The sequence below is a fragment of the Thalassophryne amazonica genome, chromosome 5 (assembly GCF_902500255.1).
Source record: "Thalassophryne amazonica chromosome 5, fThaAma1.1, whole genome shotgun sequence".
NCBI classification, from domain to species: Eukaryota; Metazoa; Chordata; class Actinopteri; order Batrachoidiformes; family Batrachoididae; genus Thalassophryne; species Thalassophryne amazonica.
In genome coordinates, this window is record NC_047107.1 from 130,101,291 (window position 1) to 130,125,774 (window position 24,484).

General features: G+C 41.0%; 1 protein-coding gene across 1 annotated transcript in view; it reads right to left on the reverse strand.

Moving 5' to 3' along the window:
* Nucleotides 1–24,484, reverse strand: part of LOC117511357 (zinc finger protein 23-like) — a 42,436-nt gene that overhangs the window by 9,711 nt on the left and 8,241 nt on the right. Inside the window, exon 4 of the mRNA XM_034171397.1 lies at nt 781–1,619. Within this exon, the coding sequence (XP_034027288.1) occupies nt 781–1,619 (839 nt within the window). The remainder of the gene's footprint in view (nt 1–780; nt 1,620–24,484) is intronic.

Genomic DNA, 24,484 nt, shown 5'->3' on the forward strand with positions numbered 1-24,484 from the left:
GAGTTTGTAGCGTCAACAGCAGATGCTACTATTATTGTGAACACCCCCTTTTCTATTTTTTTTACTAATAGCCCAATTTCATAGCCTTAAGAGTGTGCATATCATGAATGCTTGGTCTTGTTGGATTTGTGAGAATCTACTGAATCTACTGGTACCTTGTTTCCCATGTAACAATAAGAAATATACTCAAAACCTGGATTAATCTTTTTAGTCGCATAGCACTACTATTATTCTGAACACTACTGTATATCAAGTTTGTACAAGATTAACAAAGATGGATCAAGAAGTTCAGGTAATGCTTCAAAATGTGCCCTGATTTGCTGTTCGGGAATAAACGTGAAGGAACGGTGCTCTGTAGAAGATCAATGACTCCAGAACAACTTGGCTATGTTGTATCATCTTGCAAAAGTCTGTCATCAATCACCTGACAACAGTACTTTGTTTTCAACAACTGTTCTGGTTTTATTTGTAAGTGCTCCTGAAGTTCCACATAAATTCCACCTTTAATGACAAGCTGCTCCAGCTCCAGGTAGGAACCAGCACTGGTTCTCCATCATGTCCAAGTCTGCCATTACCTACAGGTGACACGATAACTCTGTTTCAAAGTTCAGAGATGTTACATTGTTGTCCAACACCTCAGCCTCCTGGCACATTTTTCAAATATGACTTCAAATTTTCTGTTTTTCTACAAATGCTTCATCATCACATTTTCCATGTGTGGATCGTGCAAAAAATTTATGACACACTTGGCAAAATGTGAGGCCTCTCTCTCGCATGAACTTTTTTGTGTTTCACAAGGTGCCCACTCTCCCGAAAATGTTTCTTACAAACTGGACAGCTGTAAGGTTTTTCTCCCGTATGACATCTCATGTGGTTTGTCAGTGTTGATGACCGAGAGAAGCTTTTAGTACAAAGCAAGCAGCTAAAAGGTTTGTCTCCTGTATGAAGCCTCAGGTGTTTCATCAAGTTGCCTTTGATGCTGAATCGATGACCACACTCAGAGCAACTGTATAGTTTTTCTCCTGTATGAATCACTTTGTGTTTATTCAGATTGCCTTTATTGCCAAATCTTTTGCCGCACTCACAGCACCGATATGGTTTCTCTCCAGTATGTGTTCTCATGTGTTCCTTCAGAACGCTCTTGTATTGAAAAGTTCCACTGCACTCAGAGCATTGAAGTGGTTTCACATCAGGACGCTTGTTATGTACAGCAGCTCGACTATTTCTTACAGAAATTAAAGCTGTCTGAGGTTCCCTGGTGTCACGTTGAGACTGGTCTGAGACCTCTGTGTCTGGTTCTGGTCTTCCACAGTCCTCTCCATCAGCTTCTGTCTTCATGTATTCAGTGGTTCGAGGCTCCGCCCCTTTGCTCTCCTCAGTTTGGCTTTGATGAAGCTGTGAGGTCTGAGATTTCACTTCATCTTCACTCTTCATAGGGACACATGTCTGTGGAAAGTTGATGACATCATCATCTTCCAGCTCTCTCTCTTGATTGGTCCAGAGTTCCCGGTGTTCCTCTTTAATGTGTGGTGAATCTGGTTCCTGATGATCCAGACTGGGACTCTGGTCTCTTTGATCAGGCTGAAGGCCCTCTTTTCCCATAAACAGCTGCTGCATATCTGCAAGATCAACAAAAAGACATGAATGCAGAAAATAAATAAAAAGTAAAAGCAAATCAATCACAACACTAAGACAAAACAGAAGGAGCAGCAGTTAAATAGCTTGAGGACGGTATCCACAATCTTTACTGCATTAAAACAATCTTCTCCTTTTGGCTGCTCCCATTAGGGGGTGTCACAGCAGATCAATCATCTCTATCTCACCCTGTCCTCTGTATCTTCCTCTGTCTCACCAACCACCTGCATGTCCTCTCTCAGCACATCCATAAACCTCTTTGTCCTCTCTCTTCTCCTCCTGCCTGGTGGCTCCATCCTCAGCATCTTTCTCCCTATATACCCTGGGTCCCTCCTCTGCACATGTCCAAACCACCTCAGTCTCACCTCTCTGACTTTGTCTCCAAACTGTCCCACCTGAGCTGTCCCTCTGACATGTTCATTTCTAATCCTGTCTATTCTCATCACTCCCAAAAAGAATCACAACATCTTCAGCTCTGCCTCCTGTCTTTTTGTTAGTGCCACCGTCTGTAAGTCGTCCAGTACAGCTGATTTCACTACTGTCTTGTCTTACTTTCCCCTTCACTCTTGCTGATGGGTCATTCCGTGTGAAATCATTAGATTTTCCAAAATCTTCCCAAGTCACCGACTTGGATTCTCTCTCTCTTTTTTTTATAAACAAGTACCCACATATGTCTGATGAACACATGTAAAATATTTCTGCTTAATTCCAAATAGGTTTATATATATATATATATATATATATATATATTTTTTTTTTTTTTTTTTTTTTAAATCAGGGTACCCACAATTATATTTTACACTCGTGAATGTTTTTTGAGCTTTCTTTCATTTTTAAAAGGCATTATCTTCAGCTAAAAATGCAGATATAATGCTCAAATTTGGAATACTCCTACTTGGGCACCCCAGATGCAGTAGAAAATTTCAAAAATGGAATACAGGGATATTTTTTCATTCTGTAGCATCACAAAAATGGCAGTTTGTCCATTCTCGCAAAAAAAAAAAAAAAAAAACTACAAAATTTCGAAGAGATGTACTAAAGAAGGGATTCAATGGATAATCTTCATATTGTAGAATACACATATCTGGGGTACTATTTATATGTGTATTAAACATTGTGGTCATAACCTGAACGGTTTTTGAATTATTGACTCTTGAAAATCGAACATGATCGTAGAATGTCAAAAATAGACCTCCAGTCTCTTTATGATTTGACCATGTGGGCAAGTGCTCAGCCACTTCATAATTTTTTGTGGAGAGCATACTGATATACCAACTTTATGTCAACAATTTTTTTTTTTTTTAATCTAACTCAAATGCCTTCATAGCGGAAAAAAAATTGCAAAGTATGGTACTGTAACATGGCGCAAACCATTTATTGAACCTGTATTTCAATCAATCAATCAATTTTTTTATATAGCGCCAAATCACAACAAACAGTTGCCCCAAGGCGCTTTATATTGTAAGGCAAGGCCATACAATAATTATGTAAAACCCCAACGGTCAAAACGACCCCCTGTGAGCAAGCACTTGGCTACAGTGGGAAGGAAAAACTCCCTTTTAACAGGAAGAAACCTCCAGCAGAACCAGGCTCAGGGAGGGGCAGTCTTCTGCTGGGACTGGTTGGGGCTGAGGGAGAGAACCAGGAAAAAGACATGCTGTGGAGGGGAGCAGAGATCGATCACTAATGATTAAATGCAGAGTGGTGCATACAGAGCAAAAAGAGAAAGAAACAGTGCATCATGGGAACCCCCCAGCAGTCTACGTCTATAGCAGCATAACTAAGGGATGGTTCAGGGTCACCTGATCCAGCCCTAACTATAAGCTTTAGCAAAAAGGAAAGTTTTAAGCCTAATCTTAAAAGTAGAGAGGGTGCCTGTCTCCCTGATCTGAATTGGGAGCTGGTTCCACAGGAGAGGAGCCTGAAAGCTGAAGGCTCTGCCTCCCATTCTACTCTTACAAACCCTAGGACCTACAAGTAAGCCTGCAGTCTGAGAGCAAAGCGCTCTATTGGGGTGATATGGTACTACGAGGTCCCTAAGATAAGATGGGACCTGATTATTCAAAACCTTATAAGTAAGAAGAAGAATTTTAATTCTATTCTAGAATTAACAGGAAGCCAATGAAGAGAGGCCAATATGGGTGAGATATGCTCTCTCCTTCTAGTCCCCGTCAGTACTCTAGCTGCAGCATTTTGAATTAACTGAAGGCTTTTTAGGGAACTTTTAGGACAACCTGATAATAATGAATTACAATAGTCCAGCCTAGAGGAAATAAATGCATGAATTAGTTTTTCAGCATCACTCTGAGACAAGACCTTTCTGATTTTAGAGATATTGCGTAAATGCAAAAAAGCAGTCCTACATATTTGTTTAATATGCGCTTTGAATGACATATCCTGATCAAAAATGACTCCAAGATTTCTCACAGTATTACTAGAGGTCAGGGTAATGCCATCCAGAGTAAGGATCTGGTTAGACACCATGTTTCTAAGATTTGTGGGGCCAAGTACAATAACTTCAGTTTTATCTGAGTTTAAAAGCAGGAAATTAGAGGTCATCCATGTCTTTATGTCTGTAAGACAATCCTGCAGTTTAGCTAATTGGTGTGTGTCCTCTGGCTTCATGGATAGATAAAGCTGGGTATCATCTGCGTAACAATGAAAATTTAAGCAATACCGTCTAATAATACTGCCTAAGGGAAGCATGTATAAAGTGAATAAAATTGGTCCTAGCACAGAACCTTGTGGAACTCCATAATTAACTTTAGTCTGTGAAGAAGATTCCCCATTTACATGAACAAATTGTAATCTATTAGACAAATATGATTCAAACCACCGCAGCGCAGTGCCTTTAATACCTATGGCATGCTCTAATCTCTGTAATAAAATTTTATGGTCAACAGTATCAAAAGCAGCACTGAGGTCTAACAGAACAAGCACAGAGATGAGTCCACTGTCCGAGGCCATAAGAAGATCATTTGTAACCTTCACTAATGCTGTTTCTGTACTATGATGAATTCTAAAACCTGACTGAAACTCTTCAAATAGACCATTCCTCTGCAGATGATCAGTTAGCTGTTTTACAACTACCCTTTCAAGAATTTTTGAGAGAAAAGGAAGGTTGGCCTATAATTAGCTAAGATAGCTGGGTCAAGTGATGGCTTTTTAAGTAATGGTTTAATTACTGCCACCTTAAAAGCCTGTGGTACATAGCCAACTAACAAAGATAGATTGCTCATATTTAAGATCGAAGCATTAAATAATGGTAGGGCTTCCTTGAGCAGCCTGGTAGGAATGGGGTCTAATAAACATGTTGATGGTTTGGATGAAGTAACTAATGAAAATAACTCAGACAGAACAATCGGAGAGAAAGAGTCTAACCAAATACCGGCATCACTGAAAGCAGCCAAAGATAACGATACGTCTTTGGGATGGTTATGAGTAATTTTTTCTCTAATAGTTAAAATTTTGTTAGCAAAGAAAGTCATGAAGTCATTACTAGTTAAAGCTAATGGAATACTCAGCTCAATAGAGCTCTGACTCTTTGTCAGCCTGGCTACAGTGCTGAAAAGAAACCCGGGGTTGTTCTTATTTTCTTCAATTAGTGATGAGTAGAAAGATGTCCTAGCTTTACGGAGGGCTTTTTTATAGAGCAACAGACTCTTTTTCCAGGCTAAGTGAAGATCTTCTAAATTAGTGAGACGCCATTTCCTCTCCAACTTACGGGTTATCTGCTTTAAGCTACGAGTTTGTGAGTTATACCACGGAGTCAGACACTTCTGATTTAAAGCTCTCTTTTTAAGAGGAGCTACAGCATCCAAAGTTGTCTTCAATGAGGATGTAAAACTATTGACGAGATACTCTATCTCCCTTACAGAGTTTAGGTAGCTACTCTGCACTGTGTTGGTATATGGCATTAGAGAACATAAAGAAGGAATCATATCCTTAAACCTAGTTACAGCGCTTTCTGAAAGACTTCTAGTGTAATGAAACTTATTCCCCACTGCTGGGTAGTCCATCAGAGTAAATGTAAATGTTATTAAGAAATGATCAGACAGAAGGGAGTTTTCAGGGAATACTGTTAAGTCTTCTATTTCCATACCATAAGTCAGAACAAGATCTAAGATATGATTAAAGTGGTGGGTGGACTCATTTACTTTTTGAGCAAAGCCAATAGAGTCTAATAATAGATTAAATGCAGTGTTGAGGCTGTCATTCTCAGCATCTGTGTGGATGTTAAAATCGCCCACTATAATTATCTTATCTGAGCTAAGCACTAAGTCAGACAAAAGGTCTGAAAATTCACAGAGAAACTCACAGTAACGACCAGGTGGACGATAGATAATAACAAATAAAACTGGTTTTTGGGACTTCCTATTTGGATGGACAAGACTAAGAGACAAGCTTTCAAATGAATTAAAGCTCTGTCTGGGTTTTTGATTAATTAATAAGCTGGAATGGAAGATTGCTGCTAATCCTCCGCCTCGGCCCGTGCTACGAGCATTCTGACAGTTAGTGTGACTCGGGGGTGTTGACTCATTTAAACTAACATATTCATACTGCTGTAACCAGGTTTCTGTTAGGCAGAATAAATCAATATGTTGATCAATTATTATATCATTTACCAACAGGGACTTAGAAGAGAGAGATCTAATGTTTAATAGACCACATTTAACTGTTTTAGTCTGTGGTGCAGTTGAAGGTGCTATATTATTTTTTCTTTTTGAATTTTTATGCTTAAATAGATTTTTGCTGGTTATTGGTAGTCTGGGAGCAGGCACCATCTCTACGGGGATGGGGTAATGAGGGGATGGCAGGGGGAGAGAAGCTGCAGAGAGGTGTGTAAGACTACAACTCTGCTTCCTGGTCCCAACCCTGGATAGTCACGGTTTGGAGGATTTAAGAAAATTGGCCAGATTTCTAGAAATGAGAGCTGCTCCATCCAAAGTGGGATGGATGCCGTCTCTCCTAACAAGACCAGGTTTTCCCCAGAAGCTTTGCCAATTATCTATTAAGCCCACCTCATTTTTTTTATTTGCATATTGAGAAAGCAATATATCAGCTCTGAATGGAAGCATGAAGCTCAAATTTGGTATTTACAATATTTGGCACCCCAAAATAATGGATCAACTTTGAAAGACAGATTACTGAGCTTATGTTTTCTTTCATGGCATCATAAAATTAGCAATTCAGTCAAAGCAATATTCAACTGATATTACAGAAGCAATATGCCTGGGTTTTTATTCTACAATTAGCAAAAAATAAACATTCATAACCATCATCAGATTTACTTTGTATAATTACAAAAAACAGCAGAAATACAGAGTTTTTAACAGTACTTCACACTACTTAAAATTCTTCAGCTTCAAATCCATAGCAAAAGCACAGATCAGTATATATATATATATATATATATATATATACATACACACACACACACACACACGTACAGCATATCATGTGTCTAATAGGAAGATTTTTTTTGAAGAATTTCACAGTAGTTTTCAACTTTTGAATTTCAGGAAAATATAACTTTTTTTTTTTTTAAGTCTGTTTCATCAAGCTTGTATCGCCTGCCACTAGTGTCAGCTATCAGTGGTGCTTCTACGGGGCACATAATATGCTGGAATGGCACCCAGCACTCATCTTTTTGGTTTTCTGGAGGCCAAGAAAATTTGTTTCCTCTGTGTTCTTGCATAAAGTTAACATAAACATCCTGTTAATCATCATTCCTTTGCATGATGTTTCCTACATACCAACTATTATCATAAATTCAAGTGGTGTATCTTCCAGGTTGGTAAAGAGTAACATCAACAGGCAGAGTGAGTGGCAGGTTGATTCTGCGTCTGCTGGCTGGTTGACTGTTCAATTTCTGACCCTGTGTGAACTGAAGTGTACATATCACCTCCAGATAACTGTCCTCATTTCCATTTTATTAGCGGATTGGTGTATGAAGGAGTGATGTGATGGAGTACCAGTCACCTTCTTTGTCGAGCTGAAAGCGCTTGTCAAGTGAAAAAAGATGAAGCACTGTCCTGAATATTCTGAGTTGTGAGAAAGGAGGAAAAAAAAAAAGTATTTTGTCCTCATTGCTGGGTACCCAGTTGTACATTCCCTCAGCTGTAAGAATGTGATAGTCTGTAGTTGCCTGCAGAGTAGCTCTTGTGACCAGTCACTTCACTGTACCCCCAAACCCATCTCAAGGGCTTTTGCCATGGCTAGCGGCGAAAAAGTGCCACTCTGCTTTCAGTCCATAATCCTGTTCATGGTGACATAAATTTGAAAAGTTTTTGTAATTTTTGTACTGGCTGGCTGCACTGTCGCTAAAACAGAAAATCTTCTGTATTTGTGGGTGAGCTTCTTTTACATGTTGTCTGGTGATAAATGCATGCACAGCGACAGTATCATGTTTAAGACGATCAGATATGACACAAAAAGAAGAAATTTTGATACTGTTACTCCTGGCACATTTGACATACACCACAAAGGGGTGCAAAGTGGCCTGTAGTCCCAATGATGACCTTGTTCTCCATCTTGAGCTATAAAACTATAGTTCTCAGCGAAGTCCAGCAAAACTATAGCAGCAGCATTTTGAAGACTTTCCTTCAGTTCATTAAAAAATGCTGCCTGCGCTTTTGAAACATAGTGATGCTGTCTTAATTCATGGAATGCTTTGCCAACTTCTGTCAAAAAAAATAAATAAATAAATAAATAAATCTTTCAGTGGAAGCTGAAGAGACACAAGTGTTGTGCGGTCTGCATGTACCCACTGCTTAAAGTTAATGACATCACTAGCTTCTGTATCATGTGCAGAGAATACCTCCTCAAGATATTGTGCCAGTCCTTCTCTACCTGGGCAACTGTCAGGAATTTCTGATATATTATCAATTATTAATGTCTTTACTTTGATTTGCTGTCTTTGATTTTGTCTTTGATCTCATTCTTCATATACACACATGTTTCAATTATATAATGCATTTCATTTAATATTACTCAGTTAATCACCAAATTGCTAAAGTAATGATATACACTGAACTGTTTAAGTAATCATTAAACTGCTCACACGAGAAGATGAACAGATGAACTTTGGTTCACATGGCAGGTGTGAAAGTGTAGACTGTTTTGCTAAAGACCATGTTTTTGCTGAGCACAGATGTACATTTTAATTAACAGTCCAGCCTTGAGCAGGGAGCGATGTGACCTGCGTATTAGTTCAGGGTTACGCTGTTTACTTTGTGAGACTGGAGGCTTAAAGCCATAACAATTTTCATATCGATGTGAGAACAAACTTCAAGTTGCCACTTTGTTTGGTATTTTGTCTTTCCCATACAGACAGCAACTTTCACAATAACGTAACATACAGGTTCTGTTTGTTGTGTCACACACCATTTTCCCGAGGGGTTGATGTAGTCTTGAATCTCAGGAATTGCAGCTACAAGAAGCTTGGCACTCTGAAGATACTGACAAACACAGACGGACTGCATTCCAGAGCTTGTAACTGGGACACACCATTTAGGACGTAGCTCACAAAACTTTGAGAAGCCGATCTTGTTGCCAGTTTTTTTTTCCAAGTATTCAACATGCAGTTCTTAGGTTTATAAGCAACAAACGTTTTGGAATTTGCTCCTTCTTGTCATCAATCCTTACAGCCTTGTACTCTTTTTGTTTTCCCAGGACACATCCTTGAATAGTCATCCTTCTGATAGAAATTAATTACTCTGTCTATTATAGCAGGATCTCAGGATTTCCCTGTTTTATGATCCGGCTCTGCCAGCACACCTTTTTCTTTTTAAGCTGTCTTGATTTCCTCACTAAGTATTCAGATGCAACAAATTCCTCTGCTACTTTTTTAATGCCCCAGCTATCTGGAACAAGGGTGAAAATTTTTTCTCTACGCGTTGCTTCTTCACATTTTGTCTTTAGAAGTTGTAGCACTATATACAACCCCTGGCAAAAACTATGGAATCACCGGCCTCGGAGGATGTTCATTCAGTTGTTTAATTTTGTAGAAAAAAAGCAGATCACAAACATGACACAAAACTAAAGTCATTTCAAATGGCAACTTTCTGGCTTTAAGAAACACTATAAGAAATCAGGAAAAATAATTGTGGCAGTCAGTAATGGTTACTTTTTTAGACCAAGCAGAGGGAAAAAATATGCTCACTCAATTCTGAGGAATAAATTATGGAATCACCCTGTAAATTTTCATCCCCAAAACTAACACCTGCATCAAATCAGACCGGCTCATTGGTCTGCATCTAAGAAGGAGTGATCACACCTTGGAGAGCTGTTGCACCAAGTGGACTGACATGAATCATGGCTCCAACACGAGAGATGTCAATTGAAACAAAGGAGAGGATTATCAAACTCTTAAAAGAGGGTAAATCACCACGCAATGTTGCAAAAGATGTTGGTTGTTCACAGTCAGCTGTGTCTAAACTCTGGACCAAATACAAACAACATGGGAAGGTTGTTAAAGGCAAACATACTGGTAGACCAAGGAAGACATCAAAGCATCAAGACAGAAAACTTAAAGTAATATGTCTCAAAAATCGAAAATGCACAATTAAACAAATGAGGAACGAATGGGAGGAAACTGGAGTCAACATCTGTGACCGAACTGTAAGAAACCGCCTAAAGGAAATGGGATTTACATACAGAAAAGCTAAACGAAAGCCATCATTAACACCTAAACAGAAAAAAACAAGGCTCCAATGGGCTAAGGAAAAGCAATCGTGGACTGTGGATGACTGGATGAAAGTCATATTCAGTGATGAATCTCAAATCTGCACTGGGCAAGGTGATGATGCTGGAACTTTTGTTTGGTGCCGTTCCAATGAGATTTATAAAGATGACTGCCTGAAGAGAACATGTAAATTTCCACAATCATTGATGATATGGGGCTGCATGTCAGGTAAAGGCACTGGGGAGATGGCTGTCATTACATCATCAATAAATGCACAAGTTTACGTTGATATTTTGGACACTTTTCTTATCCCATCAATTGAAAGGATGTTTGGGGATGATGAAATCATTTTTCAAGATGATAATGCATCTTGCCATAGAGGAAAAACTGTGAAAACATTCCTTGCAAAAAGACACATAGGGTCAATGTCATGGCCTGCAAATAGTCCGGATCTTAATCCAATTGAAAATCTTTGGTGGAAGTTGAAGAAAATGGTCCATGACAAGGCTCCAACCTGCAAAGCTGATCTGGCAACAGCAATCAGAGAAAGTTGGAGCCAAATTGATGAAGAGTACTGTTTCTCACTCATTAAGTCCATGCCTCAGAGACTGCAAGCTGTTATAAAAGCCAGAGGTGGTGCAACAAAATACTAGTGATGTGTTGGAGCGTTCTTTTGTTTTTTATGATTCCATAATTTTTTCCTCAGAATTGAGTGATTCCATATTTTTTTTCCCTCTGCTTGGTCTAAAATAGTAACTGTTACTGACTGCCACAATTTTTTTTTCCTGATTTCTTATAGTGTTTCTTAAAGCCAGAAAGTTGCCATTTGAAATGACTTTAGTTTTGCGTCATGTCTGTGATCTGCTTTTTTCTACAAAATTAAACAACTGAATGAACATCCTCTGAGGCCGGTGATTCCATAATTTTTGCCAGGGGTTGTAGATGCTTACAGCCCTCACAATCGTTTTCTTCTTCTGCGGATGAAAGTTCTTCTGTCAAGTCAAGAGGTTTAGCTACTTTTGTCTTTGCTGCTTTCTGTATATCCTTTACTTTCCTCTTTCCATAAGTAGGATTGTCCTTCTTACTCACAGATTTCAAAGGGGAAATGCCTGTGCACTTTCATTCATGGTGTCCTTTTCAAGTACTGGATCCTGATATTCTTCTGCACGTGACCCTTCTTGTGAGCTCTCAAGGTTTTCCTCACATCTTTTTTCATACTTCTGGTAAAACGTCTTACCAGGTTTCAAGCCAAACTTTCCAGCAGATCCCTCGCTCACATTTTTCAGGTTACCTAAAAGAAAAGTTTAACAGTTTTATTTTTTATGTAGAAAATGCACATTGCACAAACTTTGTGAACGAAAAATATACTAGTTGTAAAAAGTCAAAAGAGTGAGCACTCAGAGAATATGGTATATACTAGCTCTCTATACAGTGAGGAAAATAAGTATTTGAACACTCTGCGGTTTTGCAAGTTCTCCCACTTAGAAATCATGGAGGGGTCTGAAATTTTCATTTTAGGTGCATGTCCACTGTGAAAGACATAATCTATAAAAAAAAAAAAAAATCTGGAAATCACAATGTATGATTTATTAAACAGTTTATTTGTATGTTACTGCTCCAAATAAGTATTTGATCACCTACCAACCAGCAAGAATTCTGTCTCTCACAGACCTGTTAATTTTTCTTTAAGAAGCCCTCTTATTCTGCACTCTTTACCTGTATTAACTGCACCCGTTTGAACTTTTTACCTGTATAAAAGACACCTGTTCACACACAATCAATCACACTCCAACCTGTCCACCATAGCCAAGACCAAAGAGCTGTCTAAGGACACCAGGGACAAAACTGTAGACCTGCACAAGGCTGGGATGGACTACAGGACAACAGGCAAGCAGCTTGGTAGAAGACAACAACTGTTATGATTATTTATTAGAAAGTGGAAGAAATACAAGATGACTGTCAATCTCCCTCGGCCTGGGATTCCATGCAAGATCTCACTTTGTGGGGTAAGGATGATTCTGAGAAAGCTCAGAACTACACAGGAGGACCTGGTCAATGACCTGAAGAGAGCTGGGACCACAGTCACAAAGATTACATTAGTAACACATGATGCTGTCATGGTTTAAAATCCTGCAGGGCATCAAGGTCCCCCTGCTCAAGCCAGCACATGTCCAGGCCCATTTGAAGTTCACCACTGACCATCTGGATGATCCAGAGGAGGCATGGGAGAAGGTCATGTGGTCAGATGAGACCAGAATAGAGCTTTTTGGAATCAACTCCACTTACCATGTTTAGAGGATGAGAACAACCCCAAGAAAACCATCCCAACCGTGAAGCATGAGGGTGGAAACATCATACTCTGGGGGTGCTCTTCTGCAAAGGGGACAGGACAGCTGCACCGTATTGAAGGGAGGATGGATGGGCTCATGTATTGTGAAATTTTGGCAAACAACCTCCTTCCCTCAGTAAGAGCATTGAAGATGGGTCATGGCTGGGTCTTCAGCATGACAATGACCCCAAACACACAGCCAGGGCAACTAAGGAGGGGCTCCATAAGAAGCATTTCAAGGTCCTGGAGTGGCCTGGCCAGTCTGCAGACCTGAACTCAATAGAAAATCTTTGGAGGGAGCTGAAACTCCAAACCTGAAAGATCTAGAGAAGATCTGTATGGAGGAGTGGACCAAAATCCCTGCTGCAGTGTGTGAAAACCTGGTGAAAAACTACAGGAAACGTTTGACCTCTGTAACTGCAAACAAAGGCTACTGTACCAAATATTAACATTGATTTTCACAGGTGTTCAAATACTTATTTGCAGCAGTGACATACAAATAAGTTATAAAAAAAAAAAAAAAAATCATACCTTGTGATTTCTGAATTTTTTTTTTTTTTTTTTTTTTTTTTTTTAGATTATGTCTCTCACAGTGGACATGCACCTGAGATGAAAATTTCAGACCCCTCCATGATTTCTAAGTGGGAGAACTTGCAAAACCACAGAGTGTTCAAATACTTATTTTCCTCACTGTATGTGTGTAATGTTTAAAATTAAAATTCTATATTCTATAACTAGTGTAAATATCAATTCAGTGCAAATATTATAATCACATGCCTTAAATTGTTATGCATAATGAAAGTGCTTGAATAAATTCAGAGTCATTAGAAAAAAGCATAAATTTAGTTACAATAATTACTCTATTCTGCAATTTCACAGTTGAATGAATTACAATTCAATGAAACTTTATAAATATTGTACTCGAAATTTGCTTCTTGTGGTTTTGAAAAGGATCACAATACCTCTGGAGACTCCCATAGCGTGATATGAATACTGTTTCATGATGCTTACAAATAGTCAGTATTTTCTATTTGTAAATCTGTTCTCCACTGCAGAAGTTCTGTCTTTCACTGACAAATAACTAACTGGCAACAATCCATGCAGTCTTGTATATGTCTTCTTACGACATTCTTGTTCTAACTTTTTTTTTCCAATACTGCATTCTTTCGATTCAAAACTTCCTGATTCTTCCTCCATAATTATTTGTTAATCAGAACTGCATAAGAACTGCATAAGCTGTAATTAATTACTCCAAACAAAGCAATACATGCACTCCTCACTTATACAATATATACACTGGCAAGTGAATAGATGAGTCCAATTTTTTATGTGCAGCAGCTGATGACATCATCAGCCACATTTAAAACAATGAGCAGTTACTCTTGATATCAGATCTATTTTTAAACTGCAGTGACTCATGATCAGCTTGTCTAAAATTGTTATAACAACAATTCCTTTGTGTATTGATGCCTCTGATGAAATGAACAGATTAAGAAAAATATATATTGTCTTGGTTGTTATAGCTACTGAACTAAGCACTATTAATATAATACTAGACTAAGTACACACTTTACTGCACCATGCAAGATTTCACCTGCTTTGAGAGAGAAACCCCCATCCTGATAAATATATTTTACTTAGAGAAAGTAAAGTCCGTAATATCAAAATTATCTTTCAGTTTACTCTCCGAGTACAGTTTTTCAAAATTTTGTTACAAAATTGCACAGATAACTGAATTTCTAATTTTATGATGCCATGAAAGAAAAAACAAGCTCAGTAATCTGTCTTTCAAAGTTGATCCATTATTTTGGGGTGCCAAATATTGTAAATACCAAATCTGAGCTTTATGCTTCCATTCAGAGCTGATATATCACTTTCTGAATATGCAAATACAGGTTCAATACATGGTTTGCGTCATTTTACGGTACCCTACTTTGCAATTTTTTTCACTGTGAAGGCATTTGAGCTTGATAAAAAAATTTTGACATAAAGTTGGTGTTTCAATATGCTCTCCACAAAAAATTATGAAGTGGCTGAGCACTTGCCCACATGGTCAAATCATAACGAGACTGGAGTTCTATTTTTGACATCCTACGATCATTTTCAAGAGTCAATAATTCAAAAACCCTTCACGTTATAACCACAATGTTTTACACACATATAAATAGTACCCCAGATATGTGTATTCGATGCGATGCGAAGCGGCAAGCGTAAAGGTGGGGGACTTGCACTGTTTATTAACAACAGATGGTGCAACCCTAGTCATGTAAACATAAAGGAGATTGTCTGTTGTCGGGACATTGAACTGATGGCGGTGAGTCTCCGACCATATTACATGTCAAGGGAGTTCACACACGCCATCTTTACGTGTGTTTACATTCCTCCACGGGCTGATGCACAGGCGGTGTGTGACATCATCCACTCCACCATCGCAGCGCTGCAGACACAACACCCTGAGGCCTTCTTCATGATCTCTGGTGATTTTAATCATGTCACACTGAACTCCACTCTCCCTGCTTTTCATCAGTTTGTGGACTGTCCCACCAGAAAGAACAGGTCTATTGATCTGATGTATGCCAACATGAGGGAAGCATACACAGCTACTCCACTACCACCACTGGGAAAATCAGATCACAATCTGGTTTTTCTACAGCCTCAGTACAAACCACTGGTACTGAGGCAGCCCATTACTACACGTTCATTCAGAGTCTGGTCTCTTGAGGCAGAAGAAGCTCTCAGGGACTGCTTTGAGACTACGGACTGGCGCATGCTGCAGGACACACATGGTGAGGACATTGATGGGGTGACACACTGCATCACAGGCTACCTGAACTTCTGTAGGGACGTTGCTGTTCCCATAAAAACTGTACGTTGCTTTCCAAACAACATGCCCTGGATCACCAGCGATGTCAAGAATCTTCTAAACCAAAAGAAGAGGGCGTTCAAAGACGGAGATGGGACGGAGCTTAGGCATGTACAGCGGGAACTAAAGGCTCGCCTTAAAGAGGCCAAGGAATCCTACAGGAAGAAGGTGGAGAGAAAGCTGCAAGACACCAACATGAAGGAGGTCTGGGATGCAATGAAAACCATCACAGGCTGCAAAAGCAGCAGCTGCAGCCCAGTAGATGGGGGTGTGGACAGAGCAAACCAGTTTAACGACTTTTTTAACAGGTTTGATTGTTCTACCTCTGCAAACCCCCCATCAACCCCTCCCGCAGCAGTTATCACTTCATCACCATCAAAACCCCCAGCAGATCAGCCCTCACCCTCACCATCATCACCGTCAGCACCAAAACCCACAGTAGATCAGCCCTTGTCCTCACCCTCACCATCCTCACCAACATCAACATCATCATCATCATCATCGTCACAGTCAGCCGGAACAAGCACCCACTCTCACCGTCCTCCCTCCTTCACGGCAGACCAGGTCAGGAGAGAGCTAAGGAGACTCCACCCCAGGAAGGCAGCAGGCCCGGATAAAGTGTGTCCCAGAATGCTTAAGGCCTGCGCCAACCAACTGGGGGAGCCCCTCCAGCATGTTTTGAACCTGAGCCTGCGTCTCAGAAAGGCCCCAGTCACGTGGAAGACATCCTGTGTCATTCCAGTTCCTAAGAAGGCACACCTGAAGGAGCTGAATGACTACAGGCCAGTCGCTTTGACATCCCACATGATGAAGACCATGGAGCGACTGCTGCTGAGCGTCCTCAGACCTCAGGTCAGACATGCTGAGGACCCACTGCAGTTTGCATACAGGGAGAAGGTGGGAGTGGAGGACGCCATCCTCTACCTCCTTCACAGGGCCCACTCTCATCTGGACAGGGGTAACAGCGCTGTGAGGGTCATGTTTTTTGACTTCTCCAGTGCCTTCAACACCATCCAGCCCCTGCTACTGAGAGACAAGCTCATGGAGATGGAGGTGGACACTCATCTGGTCACCTGGATCACCGATTATCTAACTGGAAGACCACAATACGTCAGACTCAGTAACTGCACCTCAGACACAGTGATCAGCAGCACTGGAGCACCACAAGGAACTGTGCTCTCTCCAGCTCTGTTCACATCAGACTTCAATTACAACTCGGAGTCGTGCCACATGCAGAAGTTTTCAGACGACACTGCTATTGTGGGATGTGTGCGAGAGGGACAGGAAAGAGAGTACAGGGACCTGATACAGGACTTTGTGGAGTGGTGCAAATCAAACCACCTGCAGCTGAACATTGCCAAAAAAAGGAGATGGTAGTGGACTTCAGAAGGTCCGGGCCCACTCTGCAGCCAGTCTCCATTGAGGGGGTCAATGTGGAGGTGGTCCAGACTTACAAATATCTGGGGACACTTATGGACGATAGGTTGGATTGGTCAGCCAATACTGACACCCTCTACAGGAAGGGACAGAGCAGACTGTACTTCCTGAGGAGGTTAGGGTTCTTCAGGATCTGCCATAAACTCCTGTGAATGTTCTACCAGTCTGTGGTAGCCAGTGTCCTCTTCTCTGTGGTGGTCTGCTGGGGGAGCAGCATGAAGAGAAGGGACGCCAGGTGACTGGACAGGCTGGTGAGGAAAGCTGGTTTAATGCTGGGAACAGAGCTGGAGACACTAACATCAGTGGCAGAGAGAAGGACCCTCTGTAAACTGCTGGCCATCATGGACAATGTTGAGCACCCTCTGCACAGCGCCATCATCAGGCAGAGGAGCTCATTCAGCGGCAGACTGCTGTCCCAGTCCTGCCACATGGACAGATTCAGGAAGTCTTTTGTCCCTCAGGCCATCAGACTGTTCAACTCTTCCCATCTCAGTAAGAAATAATCCTGTGACACATCTGTTTGACCTTTTATTGCTTTCTTTTGCACTACCAACACTGTTTACACTGCTTACTTCTTTGCACAACCTACACTGTTCACACTGTGTACTGTTTACATCTGTGCTACCTCCTCACTACTGCACTACTACATTTACTCTGTCATATTCTCTGAGAATGGATGCTGCACTTGCACACAAATTTTATTTTTATTTTTAGTTAGTAGCTTTTACTGATTAGTCCATTTTTCTTTTATTTACTTAACCTTATTTTGTGTGTCTGGTGCTGAAGATAATGTCTTTTAAAAATGAAAGAAAGCTAAAAAAAACATTCACGAGTGAAAAATATGATTGTGGGTACCCCGATTAAAAAAAAAACTTCGATCTAAAAACTACTTGGACCTGGAATTAAGCAGAAATATTTTGCAGTTGTTCATCAGACATATGTAGGTGCTTGCAAAAAAAAAAAAGAAAATCATGAGAATCTGAGTCAGTGACCTGGGAGGCATCTGATGATTTCACACGGAATGACCCTGAGTGAACGTCTCTCTCCTGTCAGCTGTTCTGCTGTGTTAGCCAGTGAGGGGAAAGGCCACGAGGGGCAATCTGAGGACATGTGCTGCACACCTAAGACTGCAGACTGGGTGCTGGAAGGCTACAAAATCTACTACCTGTGCAGGCTGGCCGGTGTTACAGTGCAACAGTTCCTCCACAGCAAACAAACAAGCTTTGTGCGCACATATGTAACGAAGCAAAACTCCGCCCTCAGTCACTCTGACGTGGTAACGCTCATCCAAGATGCTTTTGAAATCAGCACAAACACACTGGCAGCCTGCAGTACTGTTTGTCAGAGAGCACAGATGCACCAGACTGAAAACCTTCAGACACAGAAATCTGACAGATGGACACAGTCAGCAGTGACGTCACTATTGGATCGATTAACATCAGTTCACCTGCAACTCAACTCAAACAGTTATCTTTGGGATGGATGGGGAAATCCTGCTAAATATCCCTATGTTTGTGTTTTTGGTAAACACATGTTTCCTTTAAGTGTTTTTCCAACATGCAAACGCAAACTGTGAAATTTTGCATTAATGTCCTCGTGACACGGCACAAACCTAATCACGTCCGAAAGCGAGAGCAGCCTGTGAGCCTTTGATCGGAGATTTTTATTTATTTATTTATTTTTGGCAGTGGATATTTTGCCGGATTGGCTAGCTCAAATGACATCATCGTAGAGTTTATTTCAACATGGTGGCACCCTCGGCATTGAGTGTTGGTGCTAATATGGTTGGTGCTAATTTTTCATCTTAAATGCCGTTTTGGATGCCACAAAGTCGTTTGAATTGGAACAGAAAATCACCTACTGGCAGAGGGATTCTTGGACACTAGAAGCAGCTCAAAAACGTGGCATAGCCGTGCCCGAAATTATTTCCACCGTCTGGTGAAAATTATTTCCACCGGCGCTTTTTGTCACGCGGTGGAAATAATTTTTGCAGTCTTGGTAATTTTCTGTGTAGGGCAGGGATAATAAACAAAACCTGCAAATTCAAGACAAAATAAAAACATAAATACAGAAGTCCACGTCGGCACGTGTGTTTATCCTGTTTTTTTCTCTCAGTGTCATGTCTGCAAAACCTTTGATCAGTCCACCCCTGAAAATAGTGAATGGTAAAATATACCAGTTTTCAATAATCAATAATGAAAATCACCAATATCGAGCTACTTTCATGAATGTTAAATAAGGAGACCTTCAACTCCGATCGCCTTTAAGTTCCCGCCCGACCGCGGCCGTTCTGCTCCGTTGTGAATAAATTTTGACGACACGCATCGCGCCAAAGTAATTATCCCCGTCAGAATTTGTATCCCTGGCGTGGGAGCGCGCATTCACTCAGTGCAGCGCTTCCAGATGTTCTGCAGCTCTTTAAACGATCTCTGCTCCCCTCCACAGCATGTCTTTTTCCTGGTTCTCTCCCTCAGCCCCAACCAGTCCCAGCAGAAGACTGCCCCTCCCTGAGCCTGGTTCTGCTGGAGGTTTCTTCCTGTTAAAAGGGAGTTTTTCCTTCCCACTGTAGCCAAGTGCTTGCTCACAGGGGGTCGTTTTGACCGTTGGGGTTTTACATAACTATTGTATGGCCTTGCCTTACAATATAAAGCGCCTTGGGGCAACTGTTTGTTGTGATTTGGCGCTATATAAAAAAAAAAATTGATTGATTGATTGATCTCCCGCTGCTCCCAGATAAAAATAACAGCATGTTTGTTGTCCAATACATGACATTAAAAAAACAAGTTTCATAATCTTTTGCTGACCTTTAATGCATGCGTGTTTTCACGTCGATTACACGAACAGACACAGAAATGGTGTCCAACATAAAAAACCCGTTACGTTTATAAAAAAAAAAAAAACACCCTTCAAGACGTTTATGATCACACCACTGTCCAGATAATCCAATGATTTTCACTCTTTCTTCAGTTCAGTTCGTTCATTCGAGATATGAACAGTTATAAACTGTACACTCTTGTACTTGTCTGTGACTTTTTCTGTTTTAAATAAAAGATAAGCAGACAAACGTGATGTGGGTGATGGTTGTTTTAGTTTACAAGAAATAAAATTCAGCTTTTACACTGTTAAAAAAAATAAAAAAAAATCCAGTTTTTACAGAAAAGTTCTGTCAGCTGTGGTTTCCAGGGGAATTCTGTCAAAATTACAATGAATATGTAAATGGTTTGCACATACATATTTATGTAAACTTTACAGTTTAAACCTGTAATTAAAAAATATTAATGGTGTTTTTCATGTTGAATTGGCATGGCCATGCTGATATTACACCTTGTTTTTGGTACAAATTTACAAACATATTAAGTCCCTTTGGCTGCTCCCATGATTTCACTCAGGGTCACCACAGTAGATGCAAGGACGGTCTGCATGTTGATTTGGCACAAGCTGTACACCAGATGCCCTTCCTGCTGCAACGTCACATTACACAGTGAAATGTGGCAGGGGTGGGGTTCGAACCAGGAACCTTTGTTACTGAAACCAAGTGCACTAAACACTTGGCCACCACCCTTGATATCTGTCTGTATCTTATACATTAATAAGCACAGAAGCTTTGTGGTTAGCACAAGTTGCCTCAGAGCAAGAAGGTCATTACTTCGATTCCCACCTGTGGCCTTTCTGTGTGGAGTTTGCATGTTCTCCCCATGTTTATGTGGGTTTCCTCCAGGTGCTTCAATTTCCTCCCACATTTAAAGACATGCAAGTGATGTGAACTGGAAACTTTATACATGTTCAGGTCTCCCTTGCAAAAGAGATCTTGATCTCAATGAGACTAACCTGGTTAAATAAAAGGTTAAATTAAAATTACACCCTACCACAGATATTTCAACTTCATATATACCTTAGCTCATCCACAATTACTACAGTAAATTTCAGGAAGTTTTGTCTTTATTTAGTAGAGTTACAAAGGGGATACATTTTCTGGCAGCCACCATCTGTCAGCCTGCCAGAATTTGTATCCCCTGTCTTTATAGCACCCTACCATCAGGTGTTTTATCTTCATTTATACTTTAGCTCATCCACAATTACTACAGTAAGTTTGAAGAAGTTTTGTCTTTTAGTAGAGTTGCATAGAGGATACATTTTCTGGGAGTCACCATCTGTTGTGGATGAACTAAGAACCATTGATTTATTTAGCTATTTTAATTACAAGTGTTCTACACTTTTTTAACAGTAATCAGAAATTTTGAGGTAAACAAAAACAGCAAAAAACATTTCCAAGGATTTTTCTTCAGAAAACTGCTCCATAAATGAGCAGTCCTGTGACAAGTTTCCGTTTTGTACAAATCAGTGGTTTCTGCCACTAGTCCTCCGTGTTTTGGCCCGACGCGTCGTTCCTATTGGACAACACAAAGGTACGTCACAGCTCAGAGCATTGAAAGTTTTTTCGTTCCACTGGGAAGCCAAGATGGCGGCCACAAATGTTTGGTGTGCGTGCTGCTAAATTATGTGTGCACTCGGGGTTTAAGTCCTAAAGCCTGTTTCTAAATTTTTATCCTGGCAAATACTACAAAGATTTACCACTAAAGAACTTAAGGTGGAGGAGGCTTTTTTCCTTAAACTCCTGCTTTTGAACGGCAAGCCTAATTACACCTCTTGTGATATCCAGGCTGCAATCGACGGCTACAGGAGGATGAAACACAAACGTTCACGGGAGAAGATGAAGGACAAGAACTTGGTTCCAAGCCCAGGTGAGGGGAAAGAGCAGACAAGCAGTCAGGCCTTCCACACCTACGCTGCCCCGGCAGCGAGTGCAGAGGAAGCCCTATCATCACCAGCATCGGACACCTCTACACCTAAGGCAAAGAAAGGCAAATCCGAGCTTACTCTTGAAGATGTGCATACTAGTATTATTAACAAGTTAAATGAAAACACTGACAGTTTACTTTCAAGAATTGCTAAGAATGACAAACTGATTAGAGACGTGCATGAAAAGTTACAAAATATGTTAAGTGAAATGAACGACATGAAAGAAAATGTACAAACTATTTTGAATGTTACTGCTGCCCATGAAACCCGCATTAAAATACTTGAGGAGAGGCTAAACAAAGTTGAAAGAGTATCGGAGGTGGAATTTATGCTTGTACGGCGTCTCAGAGGAAAGGGAGGAGAACCTGAAGAGGAAAGTTGCTGACATTTGTCACCAGGTGGCTCCGGAGACGACTAATACACTACAGATTTTTTTGGACAAATGTTACAGACTGGGACTTATCCGCTTCATCTCTCTGGACACGGCGGAGAAGATATGGAAGGAGGCAAAGAAATCTGCCTTTCTGAAGAGCAGGAAACTGTGGTTTAAACTTGATTTGACTCCCAAAGACATTGAGACTCGTAACTTGCTGTGGCCTCAGGTGGAGGCTGCAAGGAAGGCAGGGCAGTGGGCCTATTATATTGGTGCTAAAGCTTATACTGACAGTAAAGAAATCAAGTTAAAACGGTAATTATTAAAGATTCAGCCAAAGCGGTATTGCTACAACCCTGAGTGGGATATGTAATTTACCTCAATCGCCTTGGATTTAAAATGATAGTTATTTAAAGGTGAAAGGCTTATAGGTGCTTTGACCCTAGCACCCTATTCTATTCGTTCCTTTTTTCAACTTAATATTTATTATTATTTTTTTATTTTTTTGTTTTGTTTTTTGTGTCTTTGTTTATTCAATTAATAAAAGTGTAGTTATGGATTTACAATTTAATTCTCTGAAGATAATTTCTCTAAATGTTAGAGGCATTAGAGATCATACAAAGAGAAAGGCTATATTTTTATTTAGTAGAAGGAAACATGCTGACATTATTTTCTTACAAGAGACACATTCAATTGAAGATGACACAAAGCTTTGGAAATCACAGTGGGGGGATATGTGTTTTTTTTTTATCATGGTGTTATGTGTCGGACGCAGCTCGGAGAACCGACCAGCGTTTGAAGGACCCAGTATGAAATAAGCAGAGCACGGTACAAAGGCTAACTGAATTTAATACATAACAGTGATACAAAAAACAACAAAAGAAAGTGCAGTCTGGCGTGGTGCGCTCCCAGCAGCATAACCACACTGCACCACTCCAGCAACGCCGACACTACGGCTCACACGGCTGGAGCCAGAGGAGAAGAGAGGGAACAAAAAGAAAATACCCCAAACCCCCCCCTCCCCTCCCGGGTGCAGAGGTTACCTGGGAAACGCCCAGCACAACCACACTGCACCACTCCAGCAACGCCGACACTACGGCTCACACGGCTGGAGTCAGAGGAGAAGAGAGGGCATAACAAAAAAAAAGAAAGAAAAAACAACAACCCAAATACCCCCCCCCATGACCCCCCAGGGGACCGTCCCATCAAACCCTGGGAGGTGAAACTGAAAAAAAACAAAACAAAAAGAAAGACTAACAGACTGACATAAGGTTGCTCGGGTCCCTTTTTTTTTTTTTTTGGCAGAACTGCAGGGTCACGACCCCAGACACTAAATAGTGAAAAACAAAAAATAAAATCCCACACAAAAACCAACTCAAAAAACACCCACACAAAATGAACTAACACAAAACAAATAAGTAATGTATACCGTTAAGCTCAAACAAATCGAACACACCTGTTCTAACTTAAGAGCTTAACGGTAATGTGACTAAGTCACCAAAAGAGGGAGCCAAAGTGCTAAAAATGAAAAAACCCCCTTTGGTGACAGAAAACAAACGAGCTGCATCTCCGTGCGCAGCTGTGTGCAACACACAACCAAAATGTGCTCAACTAAATAACGCCGGAGCTGATACAACAGACGCAGTAGTTATCTTTATCCGGGGAAACGGGGCTACAACTGTAACACAGGAAGCTCAGCGACCCGTGCCACAGAGCTCCGCCGTGCGCATGCACCCATTACAGACACACTCTTGCAGCTCCCGTTTAAACCTCTTATCCGGTCGGAGCGTGACGCGAAGCCGTCACCAGTCACACTCCACCACGACCCACGGATAAGGCACAAACACAGGAACACGGCTGCAAGAGAGCACAAATCAGTATTCAGCAATGGGTCTCAAACACGCACCATCCGGGCGGAGAGCACCCGCAACTGATCCGGATAACTACTGAACGTCTGCTGCCGCCTTCCCGGCGCGTTACCGTCTCTGCTACCGCTGGGTCCGTGATGTTTGGCCAGAGACTACTGTTATGTGTCGGACGCAGCTCGGAGAACCGACCAGCGTTTGAAGGACCCAGTATGAAATAAGCAGAGCACGGTACAAAGGCTAACTGAATTTAATACATAACAGTGATACAAAAAATAACAAAAGAAAGTGCGGTCTGGCGTGGTGCGCTCCCAGCAGCGCTAACGGTCCGGAGCCAGAAGCTGTTCGGACCCAAGGACCCCGCCGACACCCCCCAGGTGGCCGCAACAAACCGAGTCTGTGAAAGAAGGAACCATTATGTGAGTCCACACTCTACACACAGAGAGAACACTTAAAGGTGTACAAACAGCAAACACTTCCTGGCTTGATTACTAAT